Raw genomic sequence first — 26,145 nt, 5'->3', positions numbered from 1 at the left:
TTTTTAATATAGATTATTTTTTATGATAAAATGTTAAAATATTATTTTATTATTTTTATCATATATCAATCTAAAAAATAAATGATCATAAAAAAATATATTTAGTGAAGACTCTTAAGTTTATTTAGTCCATGACTAATAGTAATAAGTATATGCAACATGTGTACAATAGTACATATAAAATACTTGAGATTTATATCAAGGCGTCAAATAATTTTATACTATAAATAAAACTTTGACTTCGATAGAATAATATCGTAGAAAATAATTAATTTGAAACAATGGTATAATTTATTATAATTATTTTTTTTTAATAATTATTGTGATGTTATAAAAAGCTATATGATTATAATTCATTGACATTATTGCTTTTTCATGTCGTTTATTAGTGTTACCTTATATGTTATTGAGTGAGTGAAAAATATGCATGTGTTATTTAACATAAATATTATTGAAATGATTTAATAAATAATATCATATAATTATTATTGTAATTCATTTTAATTAAAATTATATTTACAAATATAATCGTATTAATATGTAGTTATAGAAAATAATGAAAAAAGATCTAAGAAGAAAAAATTTCAACGTAATTGGAGAAAATTATTTATTTCTTAATAATTTTTTGAATCTAATCTACAAAAATAATAATTATTATTAGTGGTTTTTCATCAAGTGTAAAAACATCTATGAAAACCGAAATAATATAACATATCATGAATGTAAGTAGATTTTACAATATTCGTTTAATATAATTTAATATAATTATAACAGAATTGCTTTGATATATATAAATACCTATTTAGAACAATATATTTAGAATGTATATATATATATATATATATATATATTAATATTAAAATTATTTGTAATTAAATTCCAATAACTTTTCAAAGAAAACCTCAAATATTATCTCAAATATTTTAAATATTCATTATTTATCATTGTTTATAATATATAAAAAAACATTTTAATGAATTTATTTTTCTAGAAATAAATATATAATTAATTATTATAATATAATTCATTTATGAATATTTAAATATTTTTTAATTATAATTAATAATAATGAATTAGAATATTTATGTATTTTCATTAATTTTGTAAAAAAGAAAAAATATTTTAATGATTATTTCTTCAGAGGTTAATGTTATATAGCTCTTATTAAATATATGATATTTAATAAATTCATTTGCTTCTTTTATGCAAACTATTTTAAGAATGTCTTGTTCTACATTATTCTGGTACTTAGTAGACATGCTTATGTAACTGACATTAGATTATTGACTTGATGAAGTTATTTTCAATGACATCTCCTGAATGTAATTATTTTTAATAGTCCTTTATGATTAATCAGTCTATAACATTGTATGGAACTGATGTATCTAATATGATTATTTACTAAGATTAACAATAATTTTTAACATAACCTTATTATTACTAATTAATTCTTTTTCATAATATATATTAATGTTTAAAAGAAATTTTTATTTAATAAATTAATAAATAAAAATAATTATTAATGCTTTTTGAAATAATGCTTAATTTTTTATTTTTTTATTATTTTTAATATAATTTTTACTTTTATCATATAATTTTTCATTTAGGTGAACAATATAGCAGAGAGGTGGTGTCGGGAAGGTGGTTGACACGCCTTCGTATTTTTGAAATGATTGAAAGTGTATCGCGTAGAGCGTTGAGTGGCTCCAGTGGGAGCTACCACGTTCGTGGAGCTGAATTAGCAAGAAATCGTAGATTAAAATCTCTATCTGCTACTGTTGTCTTTCTTGATGACACACAGCATACATTTCAACTAGATGTAAGTTTATTTTAAAATAAAATAAATAAATATTTCAAAATAAATAATTTTTAATATTACAATTAATATAAATATTTATATTTTAGAAAAGAGCAAAAGGTCAAACATTATTAGATTTAGTATTCCAACACTTAGAACTTGTTGAAAAAGATTATTTTGGTTTGCAATATGCTGAAAATGGAGTTGCAATATGTACATATTCTCCAGATGTAATGGTAAATCTTTTTATTGAATTTATTAAAATTTAAAAAAAATTTATACTAATTAAATAATATTATAAATGAATTTATATTTTAGAGATGGTTAGATCCTAGTAAACCAGTAAAAAAGCAAATAAGAAGTAAGGGTAAAGATCGTATTTAGACTTATTCACATAGTTAAACATAAAAAATAAAAGATAATTTAATATCTTATATTGTTTCAGGTGGACAGTTCTATTTTAGAGTTAAATTTTATGTATCTGACCCTAGCAAATTGCAAGAAGAATATACTAGATATCAATTTTATTTACAAATACGAAGAGATATTTTACAAGGAAAACTTCAGTTATCACCAAGTACAGCATGTCTTATTGCTAGTTATACTGTTCAATGTGAGTATTGAGATTATTTGGTCTAAAATAAGAATTTTTAGTTTATAATACATTATATTTTTAATCAGCTGAGCTAGGTGATTATCATCCTGAGGAACATGGACCAGGATATCTTTCCAGATTGCAGTTAATACCTGGTCAAACTGAAGAAATGGAAAAAAAAATAGCTGAACTGCATAAACTTCATAAGTAGGTTGAAGTTAGATTAATAACATTATTTTGTAATGTTAATAATTTATATTTTATAATACATTATAAATTTTATATAATTATATTAAAAATATTTCTATACTTTTAGAGGCCAATTACCGGCAGATGCAGAATTTAATTTTTTAGATCATGCAAAAAGATTGGATATGTATGGAGTAGAATTACATAAAGCTAGAGTATGTATTGATCCTCTAATTTTCTTTATAAATTTATTAAACAGTTATTTTATTTTAATTTATACTTTTTTCTTTTTTAGGATTCAACAAATAAAGAAATACAATTAGGAGTAACATCTATAGGTTTAGTAGTATTCCAAAATGGAATAAAAATTAATGTGTTCTCTTGGTCAAAAATAGTTAAAATATCATTTAAACGAAAACAATTTTTTATTCAACTAAGAAGGGAACAGGTACTCTAAACTTTTATAAAAAGTACAATTTAAATTTCTTTAGGTTCTACAAAACAATTCTATTGCAGTCAGAAAACTATGATACTTTATTAGGATTTAATATGCAAACGTATCGTAGTTCAAAAAATTTATGGAAAGCGTGTGTAGAACATCATACATTTTTTCGACTTCATAGTCCTAAAACAAGACCAAGACGTTTTCCACTTACTTTAAGTAGTAGATTTACGTATTCAGGACGTACAGAATTTCAAACAGTGGAAGATGGAAAACATAGAGCAAGAGTAGAAAGAACGTTTATACGGTAATATTAATTTATTTATTATTAATAATATAATATAAATATAAATATTAATTTAAATTGTTCAGATCTCCGAGTAAAAGATTAGTACATGGAGTAACATCAGCTCCAATTGAAGAGAAAGGAAAATTATCTATGCCTCCTGGAAGACCATCTAGACCATATGATAACAAAGTTCAGTCTCTTGGTGCTCGTGAACCTCGTCGAGCATGGGGTGAAGGGAATCCTAGCGATGAGTTCGTTGAAACTAATTTAATATTAAATTTAATATAAATTAATTAATATAAATTAATATAAATTAATTTAAATTAAATTAAACTAATTTAATATTTTTATATTTTTATATTTAAATCATTTTTATTTTTTATTCCATAGTGAAGGTGGTTTCTTGTCTCTCCGTGAAGAAATAACGAGCTCACATACACAAGGAAATGCATTTTCGCCTGTATTAGGTTCTAGAGTTTTAAGTTATGCTGATGATGATACAACTGCTGAAAGAAATATTTATGATCTTCCTGCTTATAGTGAACCTACAAGTTCACCTGCTCCTCAGGTATTTATTTTTAATGTTTATAAATATTTTTTGTATATATATAAATATGGATATTTTAGATAGTGGAGGATGGATTAGTTACAATATCTTTGACACCAGATGAACAAGGTCGTTTTGGATTTAATGTGAAAGGTGGTTTAGATCTTGATATGCCTATTTTAGTATCAAGAGTAGCTCCAAATACTCCTGCTGATCGTTGTTATCCAAAATTAAATGAAGGTGATCAGGTAATAATTATATATTGTTAAAAATATATTTATTTTCAAATTATTTAATCTAAAATTATTTACTATAAATAAATTAAAATAGGTAGTATATATAAATGGAATTGATGTAAGTGGCTTATTACACGAACATGTAGTAAATTTAATTCGTCAATCTCGTGATTCTGGTTCTGGTGAACTGACGTTAACTGTTAGACCAAATGCGTTATACAATGCATTAGCTGGTACTGATGAAACATCTGAAGAAGAACCTCCATATAGGTATAGTTTATTTATAAATATTAAAAATAATATTTGATGTACTATTTAAAATATTATATATAAAACTACACAAATACTATATAAAATATAACATTCAATATTTAATTTTATCTTGAAGGTATGTTCCGGATGCACCTCATGCAGCTATTGGATCAGATGCATTAGCTCAATCAATGTTACTTCTTGCTGATGGTCTTGCAAGTGGTGCTTTAATCGCACAATATGAACAATTATATAGAAAAAATCCTGAACTTACATCTCTTGAATCTAAAAAACCTGAAAATCAGAACAAAAATCGATATCGAGATATTTCACCATGTAAGTATAAAAATGAAAAGAAAAATAAAATTATAAAAATTCATATTTAATATAAAGAAAAATTTAAGATATATACAGAATGTCTCAAAAATGTTGGAACATCTGTAAACTAGAAATTCTTGAGATAATTTCAAATAATATTTTCCTTTACAAAAACTTATTTGTTAACGAATTAGTAACAAAAATATTGGTTAATTTAAAGCGCATAATCTAGTCGCATAATAGAAAATATGTCGAAATATGAGATGTAATATATGAATGTGAATATTTTATTGATAAAAAATTATATCGAATTATATCATGAAAAAAACTAATATTCAATATCTTTTTCAACATATTGCTTATAATCGATCGCTGATATGTAATCTATTGTTGTCGCTCGATTAAGCTGTACGCTTCGTGATTGACCAGTGTTTTTTGTTAACAAAGTCCTAATGAAAGTTTTTAAAAGTTTTTAAAGAAAAATATTATTTGAAATTCTTAAGAATCTTTAATTTACAGATGTTTCAACATTTTTGGAATATTCTGTATATTATCTTATCATATATATATTTCAAAAATAAAAAATTTATAGATGATGTTACTCGAGTAATACTTTTGGGCTCTGCGAGTGGAGATTATATTAATGCTAATTATGTAAATATGGAAATACCAGGATCGGGTATTATTAACAGATATATTGCTACTCAAGGACCTTTGTCCTCAACTGTCGCTGATTTTTGGCAGATGGTTCTAGAAGCAGGCAGTACTCTTGTTGTAATGCTCACAACTTTAGTCGAACGAGGTCGAGCAAAATGTCATCAGTATTGGCCTGCTCTTAATGAAACGCTTACATTACGAAATCTTACACTCACGTCTACTGCTGAAAATGTTGAAGACACTTTTATATTTCGAGAATTCATACTTCGTGATATTAATGTAAGAAAAAATAACCATATTTTATAATTATATTATATATTATATGTATATAAAAAATTTCTAAATATTAATTAATTTTGTATTTTAGACTGGAGAAGAAAGAGATATAACTCACATGCAATATTGTAGTTGGCCAGATCATGGAGTTCCTAGTGATTGGCGACAATTTACAACGTTTACTGAAAGGGTACGGGCAGCTAGAACAGGAATAGTAGAACCTGCAGTTGTTCATTGTTCTGCTGGAATAGGTAGAACAGGTGTTTTAGTTTTAATGGAAACAGCACTGTGTCTTATCGAAGCAAATCAACCAGTGTATCCATTAGATATTGTACGATCTATGAGAGATCAAAGAGCAATGATGATACAAAATGCTGTAAGTTAAAATTTATAAAATTACATAATGTTGAATTGAAATTTATATAAAAATAATAATTTTTATATTTTATGAAATAATATATTTCTTTTTTAGAGTCAATATAGATTTGTATGTGAAGCGGTTCACAAAGCTTATAGCGAAGAAATAGCTAAACCTCTTCCTGAATTTAGTAGGTGAAAGTAACAAAAATTTAGAAAACATTGTAATTATCATTTTTCTATTTCATCAAACATCAAATCATTAGAGAATAATTTTATACTTTGACAATAATATATATACATATATTACTCATTAAAAGAAGAAAAATAGAAAAGATTAAGAATATTTCAAGTAGGTATTTTTTATTTGTTTGCAAATAGATTTTTTATCTAAAAATTTAATTATCTAAAAAATAACTTTTCACACCTTAAAGCTTATTCTATCTATTCTTAATTGTTATGATAGTATTTGTAAATTATAAAATTTTGATAAAATTAAGTTCATTAATTTATATTTAAAAAAAGAATAAATTTCAAAGTATTATTTAAAATGATTATCTATATTATCTATATTACAATTTATTTTTATTATATTATTTTATTTCATTCTTATTATTAATTTTTATTTTATATGTATAAAGACATGATGTATGAAAAACAGAGGTATGAGAAGTTAAATTTTAAACAATATTATTAATATCCTTTTAAAAATTATAGAATTCAATTTTTTTATACAGATTTAAGATTTAATTTTTTAAATTATTATTCGTAACAAAATAACAATATAATAAATTTAATCTTTATATAAAAATTAACATAGCGCCTTAGAATCTATAAATGTTATCATTATGTTAGCAGAAAATTAAAAATAACGTGGTTTGCCAATATAGAAATATTGCCTTGAAAATTAATTGTGAAATATTATGTTAAATATATAAGCTAATATAATCATTAAATTCACAATTAATCTAAAAGTGCCACAGAATGTGATTGGATTATAAAGCAAATTTACAAATCTTTAAATATTTTGAACAATATTGGAATAAAAAAGTATTGAAAATAATAATAAGTAAAATAATTAGAAATAATCTCTTGTTTTTCAAAGAAATGCTCGAACATATGCTGTTTTTTATTTATTTCATCATATTAAAAATGTATTTATATTATATAAAACAAATTCTATGTTTTAATTTAATCTTTAATTAAAAATAATATTTTTTTTATAACTGATATGATAATTTCTAATATCACTTATATAATATATAGTTTAATTATTATTTCAAGAAAATAACAAATAACATCAAATTTTTTTTTCTCTACGAAAGAAATGTAAGTTTAAACTTGCATGATAAAGAAAAAAATATATTAATATTCTAGTATTAAATTATTATAAAATAAGGATATTTTATAATAAAATTGATAGATAAATTCGGAACTAAAAAATTTAACATAATCACAAATATGGAGATATTATGACATTATATACATACAGTTTCAAAATTTATTGTATTAATTTCATAAATATTTTATAAATTCTTTCTTTTACTCTATTTTTAATTTCTTTATAATATTGAAATTAGAATTTTTATATATATATTATATATATATTATAATTAACTCAAAAATTTCTTTAGATGTAGATCATTTATGTGATTACGATATAAAATCATTGCATTTAATCACACTAAAATGGCATTGGATCAGCATATTCAAAATTATCATTTAATTTATTTCAAGATATTTGCATTGTAATTTCAATTCTATATGGAAGACATAATATATATTTTATAATAAGATAAAATAAAGATACATTGTTATCGTGCAAGCAAATGATCATGTTTTGATCGATAAAACATTCAAATCGTTAATGAAACAGAGCAATACAATATCATTGCTGTTAACATTAAATGCATTTTTCTTAAAATGTATGTAATTAATATAAATATGTCTATCTCATGCCAATTATCAAGTCCATCTTTTATATTCATTTTTGCAATTTGCAATTATAGTAATTATAATAATTATAAGTACAAGTCTTCAACATAGAACAAAAAATATAATATAATATAATAAAATCAAATATAATATTAATCAAAATAATATTATAATAAGTATGTCGAAAAATATTTCATTCTGAAAACAATCTTATTCAGAATTATCAATATTCTTTGAATTTTTTAGCATTGTTAACAAAACGTACTATTTTTTATAATCGTATTATGTGTTCTACTTTCCGCCCATTTTTATAACGTTTTTATGTTTTGTATATAAATATACAGTAATCAAATTATTTTTACTTACAAAAGTAAACCTTTAGATAACTTAAATTAAAATATTAAATATAAAATACACATGTACGGTCTATGAAATAATAATATAATTGTATACAATTATAAAATAGTACATACACAAAAAAAAAATAACGTCATTAAAATTAAAAAATAAATTTTCATTATTTAATTAAAAACAAAAATTATTTCTATAAAAACAAAAATTTGAACTGAACAATGCAAAGTGTTAATGTTTATGTACAGTAATGTAAACATAAATACATTAAGTGTTGTACAGTAAAATATATTATATTAAAAATGAAATATTATAATATATTATTATCATTTATTAATATTTTTAATTCATTAATATAATTTTCTTTTAAGAATTGATAAATCATTTGTAAATAGGATTAATTAGGAAATTATCATTATCATTAAAATGTATGTTTTTGTGCTTAATTTGTACAAAAATCTATAATTAAACGAGGCTAAAAAAATAAACATCAAACTTATCATTATTTTATAAGCAAGACTGGATTATAAAAGATGGTTATTTTATTGATAAATATTTTTTTGTAATGAACTATTAAGATTGGATGAATCTATTAGGCATATCATAACTATAAGCATAGCATCAAAAGCACAATATCATTTTAATATTTTTTATATTATTAATAATGCAAATTATTGACAATAGTGCCTTATAATATGCATGCATCTAAATTATAATTATGAAGCAAAAATGTTTGAAATGAAAACTAATAACTATTACATTATGACAATTTCATGTGCACACATTACATAAATTTCTTTTTATTTATAATTCCATTTCAAATTTATCATATTGTTTTCCTGTATTATTGTTTATAATTTTTTTATAATTTATCTGTCATCTATTAATATATATATGTATGTAAATATATATTTACATTTTCAATTTGTTTTGTTTTGTTTATCATGTTTTTTTATAAATTACTAATTATTTATTTGTAATTTTAATTATGTTAATAAAATTATATTGTTATAATTAAATATTAATAATAATTATAATCAATTATAAATTGTTCAGACAGATATTAAAAAAACTACATTATTTTTATTTTAATATAAATAAATAACATTAAATATAAATTAATTGTATTGCATTTTTGTTATTAATTAGCTAAATAACATCAGAATCTTAATAGTATCAAATATTATATACAAATTACATTTTAGAATTAATTTTTATTTATTGATTATGTATGAAATACACTAATAATTACAAATATAAAAATTTTAATGTATTTTCTTATGTTATTTATGATTTTTAGATAAAATAATAGTAATATACATTTTATACATGTAATTATTATATTAAGAATTTTTAGTGAATATTATACAGAAATGCTGTTTGATATTTGTTTAACATATAAATGAATATTCTATGAATTTTCTATTATGTTCTATTATATAAGAAGAGTACAAAAGATCATTATATAATTAATTAAGATAATAAGAATTACATTTATGAAAATTTATTTGTATAAAATTGTGCCAAATTGACATCAGATATTTAATTATAAATAAAATTCCACATTTTCATAATTTAGATAATAGTTATTTAGTTTGATTAAAAATTTATATTTTTAAATATGAAATAAAGATGTTTTTATAATATAATTCATCATTTAATGATATTCTTTATGTAATTTTTTTTTAAATTTGTCTTTTATTTTAATAAAATTATTTAAAATATTAAACTGAACTTCGATTTAAAGCTTCATATTTTAAAAATTTTTTCCTATAATCCTTTAATTATTAATAAGAATAAATAATATATAATAGTTTTTAATATTAGAATGTATTCATTTAAAAATTATGCTTGTTTAAAAATATTAATTATTAAATAATTGATAATTTTGGAGCATTATATAACTAATTTGATTCTTTCAAGACTTTTTTTAGCTTGTGTGCTATTATTAATATATAACTAAATAATCTTTCATGCATTGGAAACAAACCATTAAAATGTTCTTATTGATGATACAATTAGAATTTTTAAAAAAAAGAATTTTTATGAATATTCAAAATTCATTATGCTTTCATATGCTTTTTTGTATTTTGATAGTGAAATAGTTTTTTATAATTGGAATTTATCTAATTTGCTAAATTATTTAGATAATTAAATAGTTTTATAAATATAGTTTATTATATCTATTATATAGTTTATATATTATAAGAAACTTGTTGCTAAGCATTAAAGATAATTATAAAAAAAGTATATCATTTTTCTAATTTCACTTTTGGAATATAATACTTAAAGTATTAACTGTAACATTGTAACTTTGATTATTAATTGGTAATTTCGAAATTGTTTTATTTTATTTCATTTCGTATTTCATGGAAATATCAAAGAATGCATCCAAATTTTTTAAGGATAAATCTAAATAAAGTAAATCATCTAAGATTCAAAACTTTAACAACATATAAATTTAATAAATAAACATTAAATATATATCCACAAAAAGTATTTATATTAAATATTATATTTAACTAAATTATAAAAAAAAATTGAAAAAAATAGTGCTCCAAATCGAAGTTTAATCAAATATTAATTTAAATAATTTATACATAAATAATTTATACATAATAGAAAATATAAATATTTTGTATTTTTTTCAAGAAAAAATTACTTATGATTTATTACTTGAAAAATTTTATATAATATTAAATAAATAATTTACTAATATTCTCATTCTAATGTAAATAAATTAATAATTAAATATATTAATTATATTAAAATCTTTTTTTAAATAAAATTCGTATTTGCGTTAATTTTTTCATTGAAGTGATTGAAGTTGTAATTTACAAAATGATTTACATATTAAGAAGAAATGTCCTTCTTGTCCAGGAACATATGTTGATGGAATAATATGGTATGTACCTGCTGGTACTTCTTCTAATTCAAGATATACAAATCCCGATCTATAAATTAAATTGTAAATAAATATTTCATATAATTATATATAATATATTATTTTATAATACCTAAATGGACCAGAGCTTTTCATTTTAAATGCAGTAGTTACATCAGAATCATTTAGTACAACTGTTAAAATATCAAATCCTATTTGATATTGTTTAGGTCCCTTTAATATAATTAGCAAATAGTTATTATTATTTGAACTTTCTAAAATCAACTGATAACGTGGATTATTTTGGTATGTTGAATGATTGCTACATCCTCCAGCTGTAATATCTTTCCACTGGCCAGTAAGCTGATCAAATTATAAATATAGTATTAAATATTAAATTTTAAATATAGTTATATAAAAATTAATTTTTTATATAAAATACATATTTTTTTATAAGAAAAATATACCTCTTTTTCATATTTATAAAAATTTGGTATTTTTTTTAATGAAAATTCACAAGATCCATAAGCACGTAAGGTATAATATATTGTATTTGTTTTTTCATATTGTGATATGACTAAAGTATATCGAGTATCAACTTGAGTGTCTAATTTTATCTTACAAAGATAGTGTGGACTGTTTATTCTTACACCATCGATATATGGTGGTGGATCATCTATATAATAGAATATTTACAGTTACATTTAAAACAAATATAAAAAAATTATAATTAAATTATTTTACTCACGAGGATAATATACTCTTTTTCCATCATTTTTATAAACTAATATTGTTATATATTCTTGATTTTGTCTAAAATCTGCTATATCTGTAATATGTCTTGTAAGAAGAATCCATATTGCTCCTTTAACATTATTTCTTATTTCCAGTAAAAATTGAGGATTATCTCCAATATTATATGCATCTTTCACTGGTCCTATTCCTGCATTCCACATTCTATATATAAAATATATTTATAAAAAATATATCTTTGTATCAATTTCTCAAATAATAAGATTTAAATAAACTAATTTAATAACTTACTGATGAATGCAATAAGTATAATTAAATAAACCTGGATTCCAGTTTAAATAAAAAACATCAAAGAATCGACATATACTATCATAATCAATCCAAAAAACTCCATTATCAAACTGAGATGCAGAATCTGGATCATAGTTTAAAGCTTCTTTTAATTCATTAGTCCAATGTATTGTATCAAGTTCAGAATAATTTCCTTTCCATCGTAAATGAGACCAAGGATTTTTAAGTTGTAATAATCTTTCTTCCTATAAAAATAAATTTACATTTATAAATTTACATTTATAAATTTTGTAGAATAATCATATAGCAATAATCATAATACAATCAGAGAGAAAATGTTTTTATATGAAAAAAATAAAAAAAAAATAATATAAAATTTGTAACTGAATACAATTTGATTATTATGTATTTTATTATTGCCTAACTATAAATAATAAAAGCTAAAATGGAAAAAGTATTTATTATTGGTAATGATACAATTAAATTAATACGAAATGTTTTTGCAAATTATTTTATTGTCTTTTATTGTTTATTATTGAAAATCTTTTGTTATATTTAGCTTTGTTTGACAAATTAAAAATGATTGAAGAAATTAATTTATTTTTTCAAACTTTTCACAAGTATTTTCTATTTCAAATGTGCAATATTTTGCAAATTTTTTCTTTGTATTTTTTATTTTTATTTACTTTCTTATTCTTTAATATGAAAAAATTAATTATTATTATTTATTCTAACTTAGACAGAAATCATCGGTAACAGAATACATAATAACATATTCAATTTGTGAAATCTTCAAAATCGATTTTTTCAAATAAAATATTGAAAGAAAAAATGTATAACATTTTTATTTTTTTGCAAAATTATCCTTTGTTTAATTCTATTATTGGTTATTGCTCCATTTTATATATTGTGTATATATTTTAAATTATTTAATTATTTTTAAATAATCAAAAAATAATTGATTACATTTATTTTTCTGACATCAAGAACAGCATAGGCATGAGTAGGTACAAGACCCGTTCTATCTGCTTCCAAATCGGACAATTCTCCAGTAGCAACTGTAACTAATACATCTCCTTTATGTAAACGCGTTAATAAAACATTAAATAGATTATCTTTATTAAAATCTGGTTCGTTAGGTCTTATAGCCCATCTTTCAGGTATCCAACCAGTTAAAGCATGTAAATCTATATTCTGGATAAAAATATGTCACTATGAAATAATAATTTAAATTCTATATTTATCATTTTTGTGATTATTTATATAAATAAACTTACACTATTCGAGCCAGGAAAATCATAACCACCCATTACTTTCATATATGCTTTCTCGAGTAATGAAATCCACAGCTCACCATGATTGCTAGAGTAGGAACAAAGTAATTGGTTGTATCGACTTACAGGCAATAAGTCATCTATTATAATTTTTCGAGGAACACCATTAATGTGTAGTTTCACCATATATTTTCCTAATATAAAATACTCGCAATTTAATTTTCATTGAAGTAAAATTCTAGGAAAATTAAAAATTGCTGATTCTTACAACTTAAAAAAAAATTCGTAAGTTGTACAGCAAAATATAAATTCTTACCAAATGGATTATATATTGGTTCTTTGTTTTTATTTTTTGGATAAATAATAGATGTAATAAGTCTACATCCAAATCTTTTTTCATATTGAGCACTAACTGCAAGAGAAGCAACAAAAGAACAATCAGAAACAACCTGAAATTAAATATTCAATTAAATTCCAATATTTAAAAATCATTAATATAAAAATCATTATTATTGACCAACCGTCTGTCTTATACTGTAATAATCAACATGTGATGTTTTAAGCATTTTTGGATCAGAAAATAATTCTTCTGGTCGACACCATTTTGCAAAATCAGGTTTTTGTTTTGGTGCTAATGCTAACAAACCATCTTTATCAGTAAATGGAATAGCATACTGAAACTTTTCTGTAAGATCAATGCTCATGAAAGGTACAAATTCATGATCATTAATATGGGAACTATGAAGCAAAACTCTTTTTTCTTCTTCTGTGTAATTAGTACTACCACCGCTTACTTTTAAATGTACACTACTTCCACGATGAAGTGATGGACGACTTTGTTTTCCTAAACATTAAGTATAAATGAAATTATATAAGATATATACATATTGCAATAACAAAAAGAAAATTACCTGTATTACTAGAATTTATAGCAGATGTTGTTATAATTGTAGGTGATATTTTTTCTTCATCTTCATCCAGACTTGTTTCTGGTACCGAAGGTAATTTAGAAAGAGTTTTAAGAATATCATTATTGTCTATAGATTTTAAACCTTTTAAAGATTCTGCTCTATCAAGGGCAAGTTTTATAAGATCTGTTAATTTAATCTTTGCTTCTGTATCAATAATTTTCTGTAAATATAATATTAACAAGTTTTATAAATTTAAATAATAAAAAATGATATTATTTACCATATTAAGTCCAAGTTCAGCAGCATCTGTATATAATTTTACAGCAATATTCTTTAAACCAGCTTCATCTGCATCTTGTGCTTGATTCATAAGAAATTTAAATTTTTGTAATTTTGATTGATCTATAGATTGTGCCTTATGATGCTTCTGTTCTTCTTCATTAACTATATATATTAATTTATATATTAGTTTTTATTCATTTAACTTTAAGTTTTTTAAGTTTCTATATAATATCACACACTAATATGAAATACTCACTAAGGCTTTCTATAGTTGATATTCTTTCTCGATATTCAGAAAGTTTCTGAACATATATGGACTCTTGTAATTCTGAAAGATACTTTACAGCCATATTATAATAATATAAAGCTTGTTTATATTGATTTTTAGCATCAAATTGTACTGCTTTTTTTGCTGCATTTTGTGCATCTTCCAACGTCATTTTTCTTTAATTTTATTACAATTAAAATATATTGCAATTTCTGATTTATATTTTATAAATAGCTTAATTCATTTATATAATTAATAGCATTAATTAATTTTTATATGAAATTTTTTTACACGATCTTTTATCATTATTAAATATTACATTAATCATATTAATTTTATTCATTTTATTACATTTAATGTATCAAATTTATAATTCATACATGCATTTACATTAAATAATATATCATTTTCAAAATATATATGACGCATATGTTACTTAACTATTACTTTATCTTCAATATAACGTAAATTAACATTGCAGGTTAAATGTCACAAAATAAATTTCTTGATTAAAGTTAAATATATTAATCACAAATTAATATAAACATTTCTATAAAATATTGATAAAAAATTTCTTTTTATTATGTTAAAGATTGATAATTAAAAATATATAATAAATTAAAAAAATGTAATATATATGTAGCATATATGTTATAAAAAAATATTAAAATTTTTTAACTTTTTTTAATTTATAAATTTTTTTTGATATAATCTAGAAATGATTATTTTTGATATCTAATTCTTGAAATCTAATGATTTAAAAATTATTTATATATAAAATTGAGAATTTTGAATAATTTTTGTAAATTAGATGATATGTTAAATTTTTATCCAATCAAATTGGGCGATTAAAGACAGTATGTGTCAAATTCAAATTAACTTTCAATAAAAAAATTCTATGATACCATGTTGATTTTTTATTCCAATTAATTAAATAATTAAAATATTAATATGCCAAATTTAAATTGTTTATCGGATAAAGAATAATTATACATAATTTGTATTTGTAAGTCAAATCATGTGCTCCCATAATATTTCTTTATTTAAAGGATTAAAAATTAAAATTCGATTTGACTCAAATTCAATAATTGTAATATAACTGGATAAAAGATAAAGACAATATCACGATGATAATTTTACATATTATTTATAAAATTATTTATAATAACACATTTTTCATAGAATAAATAATTATAAATTATAATATTAATTATATCATATAAAATTCTGAAATTTAAATTTTATATTAAATTTAATAATATTTTTATCATTTACATGATAGAATAGAAATCCAATGTAGTATAAAATTAAAATCTTTTAAATTACTATTTTAAAAATTAAAATGATTAATTCTATAGATTTATATTAAAATCTATAGAAAAATAAAAAAGTGATAATGTATTATAATATATTTAGGAACTTATCATTTTTTAAATATTGTTATAAACATTTATATTTTTATATATATTATTTTTCAACACGATTGCCTACAAATAAATTTTTTTCAGTAACTTTTTCTATCAATTTTCTTTCCTATATATTTGTTTAATGCTTTTCATTTAGAAATCACATTTCTTTTTCATTTGTATTAACTTATAATTTAAGTATTTATTTTAAAAGTTATAATTTTCTTTATAAAATACTTTAAATTTAATTTATATTAATATTTACTTGAACAAATTTAAATATTTTAAATATAAAAATCATAATCTTAAATGTATTCAATATTTTCATAATCTTTTAATCATTTTTAACATTTATATCCATTTATTACAATTATAATACAATTATAATACATATATATTTTTATAATATTTATATATAATTATTAAAAATGAAATATATATAATAATATTTAGATTTATTTTTTTAAAGAAATATTAATTATACTCTGTTTTTATATTTACCGCAATGCTAAAATAGATTCCTGATATTAGCAAAGACGGTGCTGCCAAATTTAACAATCAGCTTGTACTTAAAGTAGACAGTGATCACATCTAAATATCATCTCTAATATTATAAATAATCAAATATTCTTTTTTTTTTAATTTAATATGTATGATATTTATACTTAATTTTAATTTCTTTATCTTATTATTATTATATTATATAATTAATTTAATAGAATTAATTTTGAAAATAATTATTGTATGTTGTCCTTTATACTTGATATATACATGTATGAATATTACAGAGGTATTAAGAATCTACATTGACTTACGCGGCAGAGTGGAAAAACACGAATCCAAAATATGGCAAGTTCGTCAAGGTAAATTTTGAGAAAATTTTATTTGTTTGATTAACATCGATAGTATTAATTACAATGTTTTATTTTATAGATTATTATTATTTAAAATTAAATTTAATTAATTTAAAATTATTATATTATGATTATGAAATTTGACAATAATATTATTTATTTATTTTCTATATATTTTTAATAAATTATATTTTAGAACATAATATATTATTCTATTTATTTTATATTTTTATATAATTCACTTTTTTTCACAAAGAATAATTGAATATTTCAGCATGTATTGTATATCTATATTTTTCTTTTAAATATTTTTTTTTAATATAAGCAATTATAAATGAATGTCATTAATTATTATCTTTGTAATTATTAATATAAGTATAATAAAATAAATATATCAATAATATTTATATGTATATGCATGTATACATTAATATTTGGTACATATTTTCTTAGTTCTTTTTTGCAGACATGAAACAAACAAAGTTTGTTGTTATGCACATCCAGATGCACCTCTTATTGAAGATTATAGAGCTGGAGATCAAATTTGTTCAGAATGTGGATTAGTTGTAGGAGATAGGTAAATATACACATAATTTAAAAGTAATATTTATTCAATAATATAAATTTAAATTAATTTTTTTTCTTTTATTATATATAGAGTAATAGATGTTGGTTCAGAATGGAGAACATTTAGCAATGAAAAAGCTGGAGTTGATCCATCACGTGTTGGTGGTCCAGAAAATCCTCTTCTTAATGGTTCAGATTTATCCACAATGATTGGTCCTGGAACTGGTGCAGCATCATTTGATGCTTTTGGTGCTTCAAAATATCAAAATAGACGTACAGTAAATATTATTATACTATATTTATATACTATGATATAATATATTTTTTTTTTCAATTAATGAATTATGTTGTTTTAGATGAGCAGTTCTGACAGAGCATTAATCAATGCATTTCGTGAAATCAATGGAATGGCTGATCGTATTAATTTGCCTAAAACTATTGTTGACAGAGCAAATAATTTATTTAAACAAGTACATGATGGTAAAAATCTAAAAGGACGTGCAAATGATGCAATTGCTTCTGCCTGTTTATATATTGCTTGTAGACAAGAAGGTGTACCTCGTACTTTTAAAGAAATTTGTGCAGTTAGCAAGATAAGTAAAAAGGAAATAGGAAGATGTTTTAAATTGATTCTAAAAGCACTTGAAACTAGTGTAGATCTCATCACAACAGGAGACTTTATGTCAAGATTTTGTTCTAATCTTGGTCTTCCAAATATGGTACAAAGGGCTGCTACACATATTGCAAGAAAGGCTGTGGAAATTGATATTGTACCTGGGAGATCACCAATTTCAGTAGCTGCTGCTGCAATCTATATGGCATCACAAGTATATAATATATTTTCTTTTATATTATATTTTTATAATCTTTACAAATTAAAAAATAAAATTTTCATAAATTTTGTTATTTTTTGTTTAGGCATCAGAAGATAAACGATCACAAAAAGAAATTGGTGATATTGCTGGTGTAGCTGATGTTACAATCAGACAATCATATAAATTAATGTATCCTCATGCAGGAAAATTATTTCCAGAAGATTTCAGATTTGCAACACCTATTGATCAATTACCACAAATGTAAATTTAATATGAAGCTTTCATGTTAAATTGTATATTTTACCATGTTGAAACAATAGTTTCGTTTTTTAAATAATCATTTTTAAATAATTTAAAAACTTTATTTACAATATACATTCCTTAATGATCTTTAAAACATTGATCTATTTTAATTTATTATATTTTTTTTTCTTAAATTTTGTTCTTACAAAGTTATATTGTCTAAAAGTAATATCTACAATAATAATTTTTATAATCTATTTAATATGGATAATAAAACATTTAATTCATCAATAAAATATTTATACTTTAATTTACATGTTTCAACATGTTAAAATTGATAAAATTGATAAAATTGATAAATTTTTTTAAAAATTAAAAAATTTTAAAACAAAAGATTTATGTTTGATACCAAAAAATATATTAATTCTGAAGCTTTTTATAAGCAAACTTACAAATTAAGTTTATGTTGAACATTTTTATATTTAAATTTTGTTTAAACATTGCAACAAAATAATTTTCTTTATATTTTTGCCATATAAGAATAATGGAAATTAAATATAATATACAATAAGCAATTTGAAAGTACCACACAATATAATTATATCATACATTCTGTGATACTTTTATTAAATATTGTAAGTCAAAAATTATTGACGTCAAAAGACAATAGCCTTTCTTACAGGAAATATGTGTATATATTTTATTTTCGACTTGAAATTTATATAAGATATTAAATAAGAATGTTTAAAAAAGATTTTTATTTTTAAAATTAAAAAATTACAATTTTATATATTTTGTAATTCATATAATTGGATTACATATGTCATTGTTTATAATAGATATTAAACACAAAATTTTGAATATTAATGATCTTTTTTTTTTCATCACAAAATTCATTATTTTTATTTTGAAATATAAAATATGTATATATATATTAAGTTGTAATGTAATATTATATATCAATAAAGAGAATTGTTATAATTATTAAGATGAATTGATTTATTAATATTTTTATTATTGTAAAATATGATTTATAAATATGAATATATACTTATGTATATAATCTTCAAATAGCTATTTGTCACTTTGTCTGTTATCATGTGATCTAATATCATTCTGAAAACTTATATTGTATAACAAAATACATAATAATTAAATTTTATAATGTAAATAATTATTATTTAATACTTTTACTTTTTAAAAATAAAAATTCTTTAAAAAATTTTATTTTTAAAATATTATGAATTTTCGCAACTTAAAAATAGTATAAAATAATATAACCTATGTAATATTTTAAAGTTACTTATATACAATAATACAAATTCTATTTACAATTTTAGTTAAAAAAGATTAATTTGAAGTTTTTAAAATTTTTATTAATAAAAACTATTAAAAAATGAATTCAATACCACCTACTAAACCTCCCAGAGGTATTAAACCAACTAAAGAAACAGTAAGTTTATTAATTTTTCATTTATTTAATTGTTATAATATATTTTATATTTAATTGTTATAATACTATAATTTTTTTTAAACTGTAGTTTTAATTCAATTTTGTTTCAATTATATGTTTTTTCACAGAGTGGTTTATTGATTTCTGTAATTCGAGCATTATCAGCAAGTGAAACTAATGAACAACGAGAAATAGAAAAGGCTAAACTTGAAAAAGAATACAAAAAGAGTGATCAAAGACTTGATGAATTGGTATCATTACATGATCAGGATCTTACAGAAGTTATGCAAGTAAATATATAAATTTATATATAATTTTTAATTTATGATTTATAATAAAATTTAAATATATAATTTAAAATAATAATTATATATATGATATTGATAATATTTTTCATCATTTTCTAATATAGATATTTAGTGTTTTGTCAGAGAAAGTAACAGCATCTCGAGAAAAAATTCATGCTGTTAAGGAAAATTTGAATGCCTGCAAACAATTATTAAGATGTAAACGAGAAGAATTGTTAAATTTATGGCTTGAAGGTATTGAACATAAACATGTTTTGCATCTTTTGAAAGACGTGTAAGTATTTCAATTTAATTAAAAAAACATTAAAAAAATAACTTTTGATTGTTTTTTTTTTTTAATTTCTAGGACTCCTGATTCTTGCACCAAAATGTTACCTTTAACAGATGCAGATACATTATCAATATCTACATCATATAATACATCAGATTGATAATTATTGTATTTATTTCTATATAATCATAAATTAGTTGTAATTTAATTATTTTATATTTATAAAAAAACAAAATATAAAATTTAAATATAAATTATGAATTTATATTATATAAAATACTAGTTTTTATGCTTGATATAATATTTTTTTTATAAGAATAATAAAAACACATTATACAATTTTATAAAATAGAATTTTATATCTGCCGCCAAAGAATTGGTTTAAAAATTACTAGCTTAACTAATTTAACTAATAATTATTAAATTTTTAATATAAATGATAATGATCTATTTATTCCATAAATAATAATTAAAATTATGGAGTATTTCTTATAATAATTTGTTTTAAACGTACGTTAAAAATAATTATTTTAAATATCTAATCGGTCAGTGGTTCATGATCATGATTATATGATACACGATATTTGAACTCATATTTTTAATATTGCATGCATATGTGTATATTATTAAGTTATAAAGCACATGAAAGTAATAAATCTTGTTAATAATTCATTTTTTTATATGCAAATTTAATAAATTTTCAAAACTTATATCGTAAGTATTTTTAATATATAATTTATTAGGTTATGTCGAACTTTTTATCATTTTATCATAGTGTAATTGTTAATTTATATATGATTCTTGAAATTTATATCTGAAAAATATTTTTTACACATTTAAATATTTTCTTAAATATTTAAATATAATAATATTTATAATTATTTACGATCTTTCTAATATTCAATATTCACTAAAATTTTTCTTCTCAATATTTTCTTAAATATAAAGCAATTAAATTTGTATGTAATAAAATATATCAGTGCAAAATATTTTATTTTTTACAAAATAAATTGTATGTATTTTAATACATAGATATAATATGTATGTATATATATATATTGAATTTCAGAATCACTATACATTTTTAGAAGATAAATTTCAATTAGAATTTAACTTAAATTATATGAACAATATAAATAATATTAAACAATGTGAACATAATAAATATATTATGAAATATTATTGAAAAAATTTTTTAAATTCACTAATTTTTTTATTTTTTTACTAAAGAATTTTAATGCTGCAAAATAAATTATAAAAAATATGTACTTTTTTCAGAACTTATATGTTACTTTATAAATATAGAATAAATTATCAAAATATAGGATTGTCTTAATTCAAGAAGATTAGCTATTTTACCTCAACAATGTATTATTTTTTACAACTTAACATATTCAATTTAGTTAAGCTTGAAAAGCAAGCATTTATTGTTGCAGGTAGAAATGGGAACATTGGAATTAAAACAAACTTTGAATGGTCATAGGGGAAGGGTATGGAATATTTGTTGGCATCCAAAGGGTAGTTATCTTGCATCTTGTGGTGAAGATAAAACAATTATAATATGGGGACCACAAGATCCTAAGTGGGTTGTAAAAACAATTCTTATTGAGGGTCATACTAGAACTATTAGAGAAGTTGCATGGTCTCCTTGTGGAAATTATATAGCTTCTGCTAGTTTTGATGCAACAACTGCAATATGGGATAAAAAGACAGGACAATTTGAGTGTAATGCAACTTTAGAAGGACATGAGAATGAAGTGAAAAGTGTTAGTTGGTCTTCTAGTGGACATTTGTTAGCTACATGTAGTCGTGATAAATCTGTCTGGATATGGGAGGTTAATGATGATGAATATGAATGTGCTGCTGTTATTAATGCTCATACTCAAGATGTCAAGAAGGTAAGTAGATGTATGTATATCACAGGTAATATATTATAATATTATATATTATGTTAATTATTAAAATATATATTATAATAATATTTATAATAAAATTTAAATTATTAATATTTTTAAATTATTATAGGTAAGATGGCATCCTAATGAAGAAGTTGTAGCATCTGCTAGTTATGATAATACAGTAAAAATATTCAAAGAAGATATAGTAGATAATGATTGGTCATGTGTAGCAACATTATCATCTCATACATCAACAGTTTGGAGTCTTGCATGGGATAAACAGAGTAATCGAATTGCAACTTGTAGTGATGATCAAACAGTGAAAATATGGCAAGAATATAAGCCTGGTAATGAACCAGGGATTATTACAACAAATAACGAGTCTGTTTGGAAATGTGTGTGTACAATAACTGGTTATCATACAAGGACAATTTATGATATTGATTGGTGCAAAATAACTGGTTTATTAGTGACTGCTTGTGGTGATGATATTATTAGAATATTTAAAGAAGATAGTGATTCTGATCCTCATCAACCAACTTTTACAATGGTTTGTTCTATGGATACTGCTCATACTCAAGATGTAAATTCTGTACAATGGAATCCTATTGTTCCTGGACAACTTGCATCAGCTAGTGATGATGGTTTAGTGAAAATTTGGTTTTATAATGAATAATTGTTATTTTATATAATTGTATTCTTCAATAATAAACAATAATAAATTATTTATTTATTTTTCATTTCATTCAAATTTTCCCATTTATTATAAACTAAATATTTATATTATATTTTAAAATTTGTTTTATTTCTTTTCTTGTTTTAGGTTGTCATAAATGCTTAAGCAATTCAAAGGATTTAAACAAAGCTATAAATTGATCATTTTCAATATTGCATTTAAATACAACAATACATTTTGTACAATGACTGATATTCAGAATAATCCTACTGGGATTCCTTTAAATAAAGTTGTAGATATACTTAAAAATTTTGCAAATCTATCACTTGCAGATTCCTGGGATAATGTAGGATTGCTTATTGAACCTACAGAAATAAAAATAATTTCACATATTCTTTTAACAAATGATTTAACTGAAAATGTAATGCAAGAAGCTTTAAATTTAAAAACAGATATGATTATTACTTATCATCCTTTGATATTTTCGCCTATGAAATCCATAACAAGTTCCTCATGGAAGGTAATGAAAAATTTTTATGTTATGTAAATATTTTAATTAAATTACTGAAACAAAATAAATTTTAGGAGAAAATCGTTGCAAAATGTTTAGAACATAAAATAGCTGTCTATTCTCCACATACTACATTCGATTCGATTAGAGGTGGTGTAAATGATTGGTTAGCTTCCACATTTGAAAATGGTAAATTTAAAAATTTTTTTTTTTAATTTTGATGATATTGATTATATTGATTATATTTAATTTCTTGTTTTTAATATTATATGTGTAAGTGCTCGAAAATAGTATACCCATAAAAGTAAATGTGAATAATAGTGATTATGGTTTCGGACGATTATGCACTTTAAAGAATAAAATTTCTATCGATGAAGCTGTCCAACGAGTGAAAAAACATACTAATTTGGAACATATTAGATTAGCTCGCGCATTTCAAACAGGTATCGAATATTTTTTTTATTTTTCTTATTTTTTTCTAAATTTAAAATATTACAATATCATATTTTTTTAATTTTTAGATGGTTTAATTAAAACTGTTGCCGTTTGTGCTGGATCAGGAATATCTGTTTTAAAAAATATATCCGCTGACTTGTATCTTACAGGAGAAATGTTGCACCATGATGTTCTTGATGCAATACATAAAGGAACTAGTGTAATTCTAACAAATCATTCTGATTCTGAACGTGGTTTTCTGAAAATATTTGCATCTAACTTAACTAATATGTTGAACAAATCTGTATTGGTACATGTATCTGAAAATGATATTGATCCTCTAAAAATCGTATAAAATATTAAAAAAAAAAAATTGAGCTGAAAAAAAGCTAATATAAACTAATATAAAAAAATTAAAATGGATATATACATTATATATGATAAAATTTTATTATTAATATTATAAATTATCAGCTCTATTTAGAGATTGACTATCTTTTATTTCAATCTGATGAAGTTAGAGAGATATCAGGAAGAATAAGTACATAAACAAATTATATATTGCAATTCAACAAAAGTTATTTACAGCAATAACAGAAGTTATTAAAGTTATTTAAATTTTTATATATAACGCTTAAACTACTTTTACAATTTATCTCTGAACATGTGTAACCATTATATAGAATCCTTTAATTTGATTATCGAAATAATTTTTTTCACATATTCCATCATTCACTCGTTTTTATAATCTTATATATATATAATTTATATATTATATAATTTTATAATCTTATTTGCATTCATTCAAATTCATACATTGGTTATGAAGAAAAACTTGATTTTAACAATGTTACGTATGCTTGTAATCGACGTTTATTAAAAATTTATAATTAAATGAAATATAATAGTTATACTAATCCAATTAGAATGATTTTAATTTTGGGTCTTCATATCCAATTTTTTTTTTTTCTCAACATTGTCTTTACAATTCGTTTAATAATATATGAAAAATAGTTACACATAGTAAAGTTCCATTTTTAATTATATTCTCTCTTATAATTCAACGAAGATAAATTTATAATTCTAAAACCTGATCTCTCATTTTTGCTTTATTATTATGATGCATTGTCCGTATGTATGTGAATATACCAATGACAAAATGCGTTAATACATGATGAACACGTTATAAATTGAAATTTTCTATATCACCATAAATGGTGTAAAACCATGATGGTATACCCTGAGGTCGGATGCCCAAAAAATATCAATCGTGTTATGCCGTTTATTGAAAATATTTACAAAATCGACAATTTAAATTTAAAATTGAATGAATCTGAATTATTTGATTATTAGATTAATATTATTTTTTGACGTATTTCTGTCTTTTTTAATCGATTAGATTATTTTTAGTTTTATGTTTTGAATTTAACATTTTTTATACTGCGATAACAGATTAGTTTTTCATCAATGTTGTTGCAATTTTATAAGATTTATAAATGGGCAATACGACAATTTCGCAGTCATAATTCAATATTTTTTCAATATTTTATATTTTTTATTTTATTAGAATTATATGACCATATGTATTCTATCGTTAGAAACATATACATATAATTTATCAAATTATACAATGTTATAATCATAATGTCATGAAATATAAAAACATGTTGCTTGTTTGTCTATATATCTTAATTAGTCTAAATCGGGATCATATTCTTATTAAAGATACTGTTCAATTTTTTTTTCTTTTTTGGAAACTTTCTACAATAAATATTATTTATTTATTATTTTTAAAAAATATTA

General features: G+C 21.2%; 6 protein-coding genes across 13 annotated transcripts; 5 read left to right on the top strand and 1 right to left on the bottom strand.

Annotated features, from left to right (window-relative positions):
- The first annotated feature begins 146 nt into the window (after positions 1-146).
- Positions 147-6,304, top strand: LOC108001847 (tyrosine-protein phosphatase non-receptor type 4). Of its 5 annotated transcripts, none has more exons than XM_062071870.1 (18): positions 192-284; positions 545-722; positions 1,608-1,819; positions 1,906-2,034; positions 2,117-2,165; positions 2,244-2,411; positions 2,480-2,600; positions 2,710-2,797; positions 2,878-3,030; positions 3,099-3,331; positions 3,397-3,564; positions 3,704-3,881; positions 3,941-4,108; positions 4,191-4,366; positions 4,485-4,684; positions 5,259-5,602; positions 5,691-5,975; positions 6,072-6,304. In XM_062071870.1, the coding sequence occupies exons 3-18, from the start codon at positions 1,670-1,672 to the stop codon at positions 6,153-6,155; spliced, it is 2,694 nt and encodes an 897-aa protein (XP_061927854.1). In that variant the 5' UTR covers positions 192-284; positions 545-722; positions 1,608-1,669; the 3' UTR covers positions 6,156-6,304. The 5 variants fall into 5 exon arrangements, with proteins under 5 accessions (XP_061927859.1, XP_061927854.1, XP_061927847.1 ...); XM_062071863.1 differs by lacking the exon at positions 192-284 and adding an exon at positions 288-410; XM_062071875.1 differs by lacking the exon at positions 545-722 and having other exon boundaries at positions 147-284.
- Positions 6,305-9,436: 3,132 nt separating this feature from the next.
- LOC108001756 (calpain-7) lies at positions 9,437-15,756 on the bottom strand. The gene is made up of 12 exons (XM_017062944.3): positions 14,894-15,756; positions 14,636-14,799; positions 14,356-14,575; positions 13,966-14,288; positions 13,761-13,893; positions 13,448-13,638; positions 13,137-13,364; positions 12,171-12,415; positions 11,875-12,083; positions 11,594-11,802; positions 11,260-11,489; positions 9,437-11,196 (listed from the first exon to the last, which is right to left on the bottom strand). Exons 1-12 carry the CDS (start codon positions 15,075-15,077, stop codon positions 11,052-11,054), a joined length of 2,481 nt encoding a protein of 826 aa, XP_016918433.2. The 5' UTR covers positions 15,078-15,756; the 3' UTR covers positions 9,437-11,051.
- A 1,095-nt stretch (positions 15,757-16,851) lies between these two features.
- Positions 16,852-19,778, top strand: LOC108001767 (transcription initiation factor IIB). Of its 3 annotated transcripts, XM_017062957.3 has the most exons (6): positions 16,852-16,961; positions 17,100-17,174; positions 17,632-17,742; positions 17,824-18,010; positions 18,089-18,559; positions 18,651-19,778. In XM_017062957.3, the coding sequence occupies exons 2-6, from the start codon at positions 17,158-17,160 to the stop codon at positions 18,810-18,812; spliced, it is 948 nt and encodes a 315-aa protein (XP_016918446.1). In that variant the 5' UTR covers positions 16,852-16,961; positions 17,100-17,157; the 3' UTR covers positions 18,813-19,778. The 3 variants fall into 3 exon arrangements, with proteins under 3 accessions (XP_016918446.1, XP_016918445.2, XP_016918447.1); XM_017062956.3 differs by having other exon boundaries at positions 16,891-17,174; positions 17,619-17,742; XM_017062958.3 differs by having other exon boundaries at positions 16,894-17,174.
- A 76-nt stretch (positions 19,779-19,854) lies between these two features.
- On the top strand, positions 19,855-21,099 carry LOC108001778 (exocyst complex component 4). The gene is made up of 5 exons (XM_062071832.1): positions 19,855-19,956; positions 20,131-20,243; positions 20,372-20,533; positions 20,656-20,825; positions 20,898-21,099. Exons 2-5 carry the CDS (start codon positions 20,187-20,189, stop codon positions 20,980-20,982), a joined length of 474 nt encoding a protein of 157 aa, XP_061927816.1. The 5' UTR covers positions 19,855-19,956; positions 20,131-20,186; the 3' UTR covers positions 20,983-21,099.
- A 98-nt stretch (positions 21,100-21,197) lies between these two features.
- On the top strand, positions 21,198-23,445 carry LOC133665597 (probable cytosolic iron-sulfur protein assembly protein Ciao1). Of its 2 annotated transcripts, none has more exons than XM_017063091.3 (3): positions 21,198-21,536; positions 22,259-22,720; positions 22,848-23,445. In XM_017063091.3, the coding sequence occupies exons 2-3, from the start codon at positions 22,265-22,267 to the stop codon at positions 23,394-23,396; spliced, it is 1,005 nt and encodes a 334-aa protein (XP_016918580.1). In that variant the 5' UTR covers positions 21,198-21,536; positions 22,259-22,264; the 3' UTR covers positions 23,397-23,445. The 2 variants fall into 2 exon arrangements, with proteins under 2 accessions (XP_016918580.1, XP_016918581.1); XM_017063092.3 differs by having other exon boundaries at positions 21,344-21,536; positions 22,263-22,720.
- A 98-nt stretch (positions 23,446-23,543) lies between these two features.
- LOC108001843 (NIF3-like protein 1) lies at positions 23,544-24,730 on the top strand. The gene is made up of 4 exons (XM_017063093.3): positions 23,544-23,916; positions 23,982-24,096; positions 24,186-24,350; positions 24,429-24,730. Exons 1-4 carry the CDS (start codon positions 23,554-23,556, stop codon positions 24,695-24,697), a joined length of 912 nt encoding a protein of 303 aa, XP_016918582.1. The 5' UTR covers positions 23,544-23,553; the 3' UTR covers positions 24,698-24,730.
- The last annotated feature ends 1,415 nt before the right edge of the window (positions 24,731-26,145 follow it).

This window comes from Apis cerana, linkage group LG1 (assembly GCF_029169275.1).
Source record: "Apis cerana isolate GH-2021 linkage group LG1, AcerK_1.0, whole genome shotgun sequence".
Lineage (NCBI taxonomy): Eukaryota > Metazoa > Arthropoda > Insecta > Hymenoptera > Apidae > Apis > Apis cerana.
Note: the sequence above shows the minus strand (reverse complement) of the source record. Positions and strands in the feature narration are given on the sequence as shown.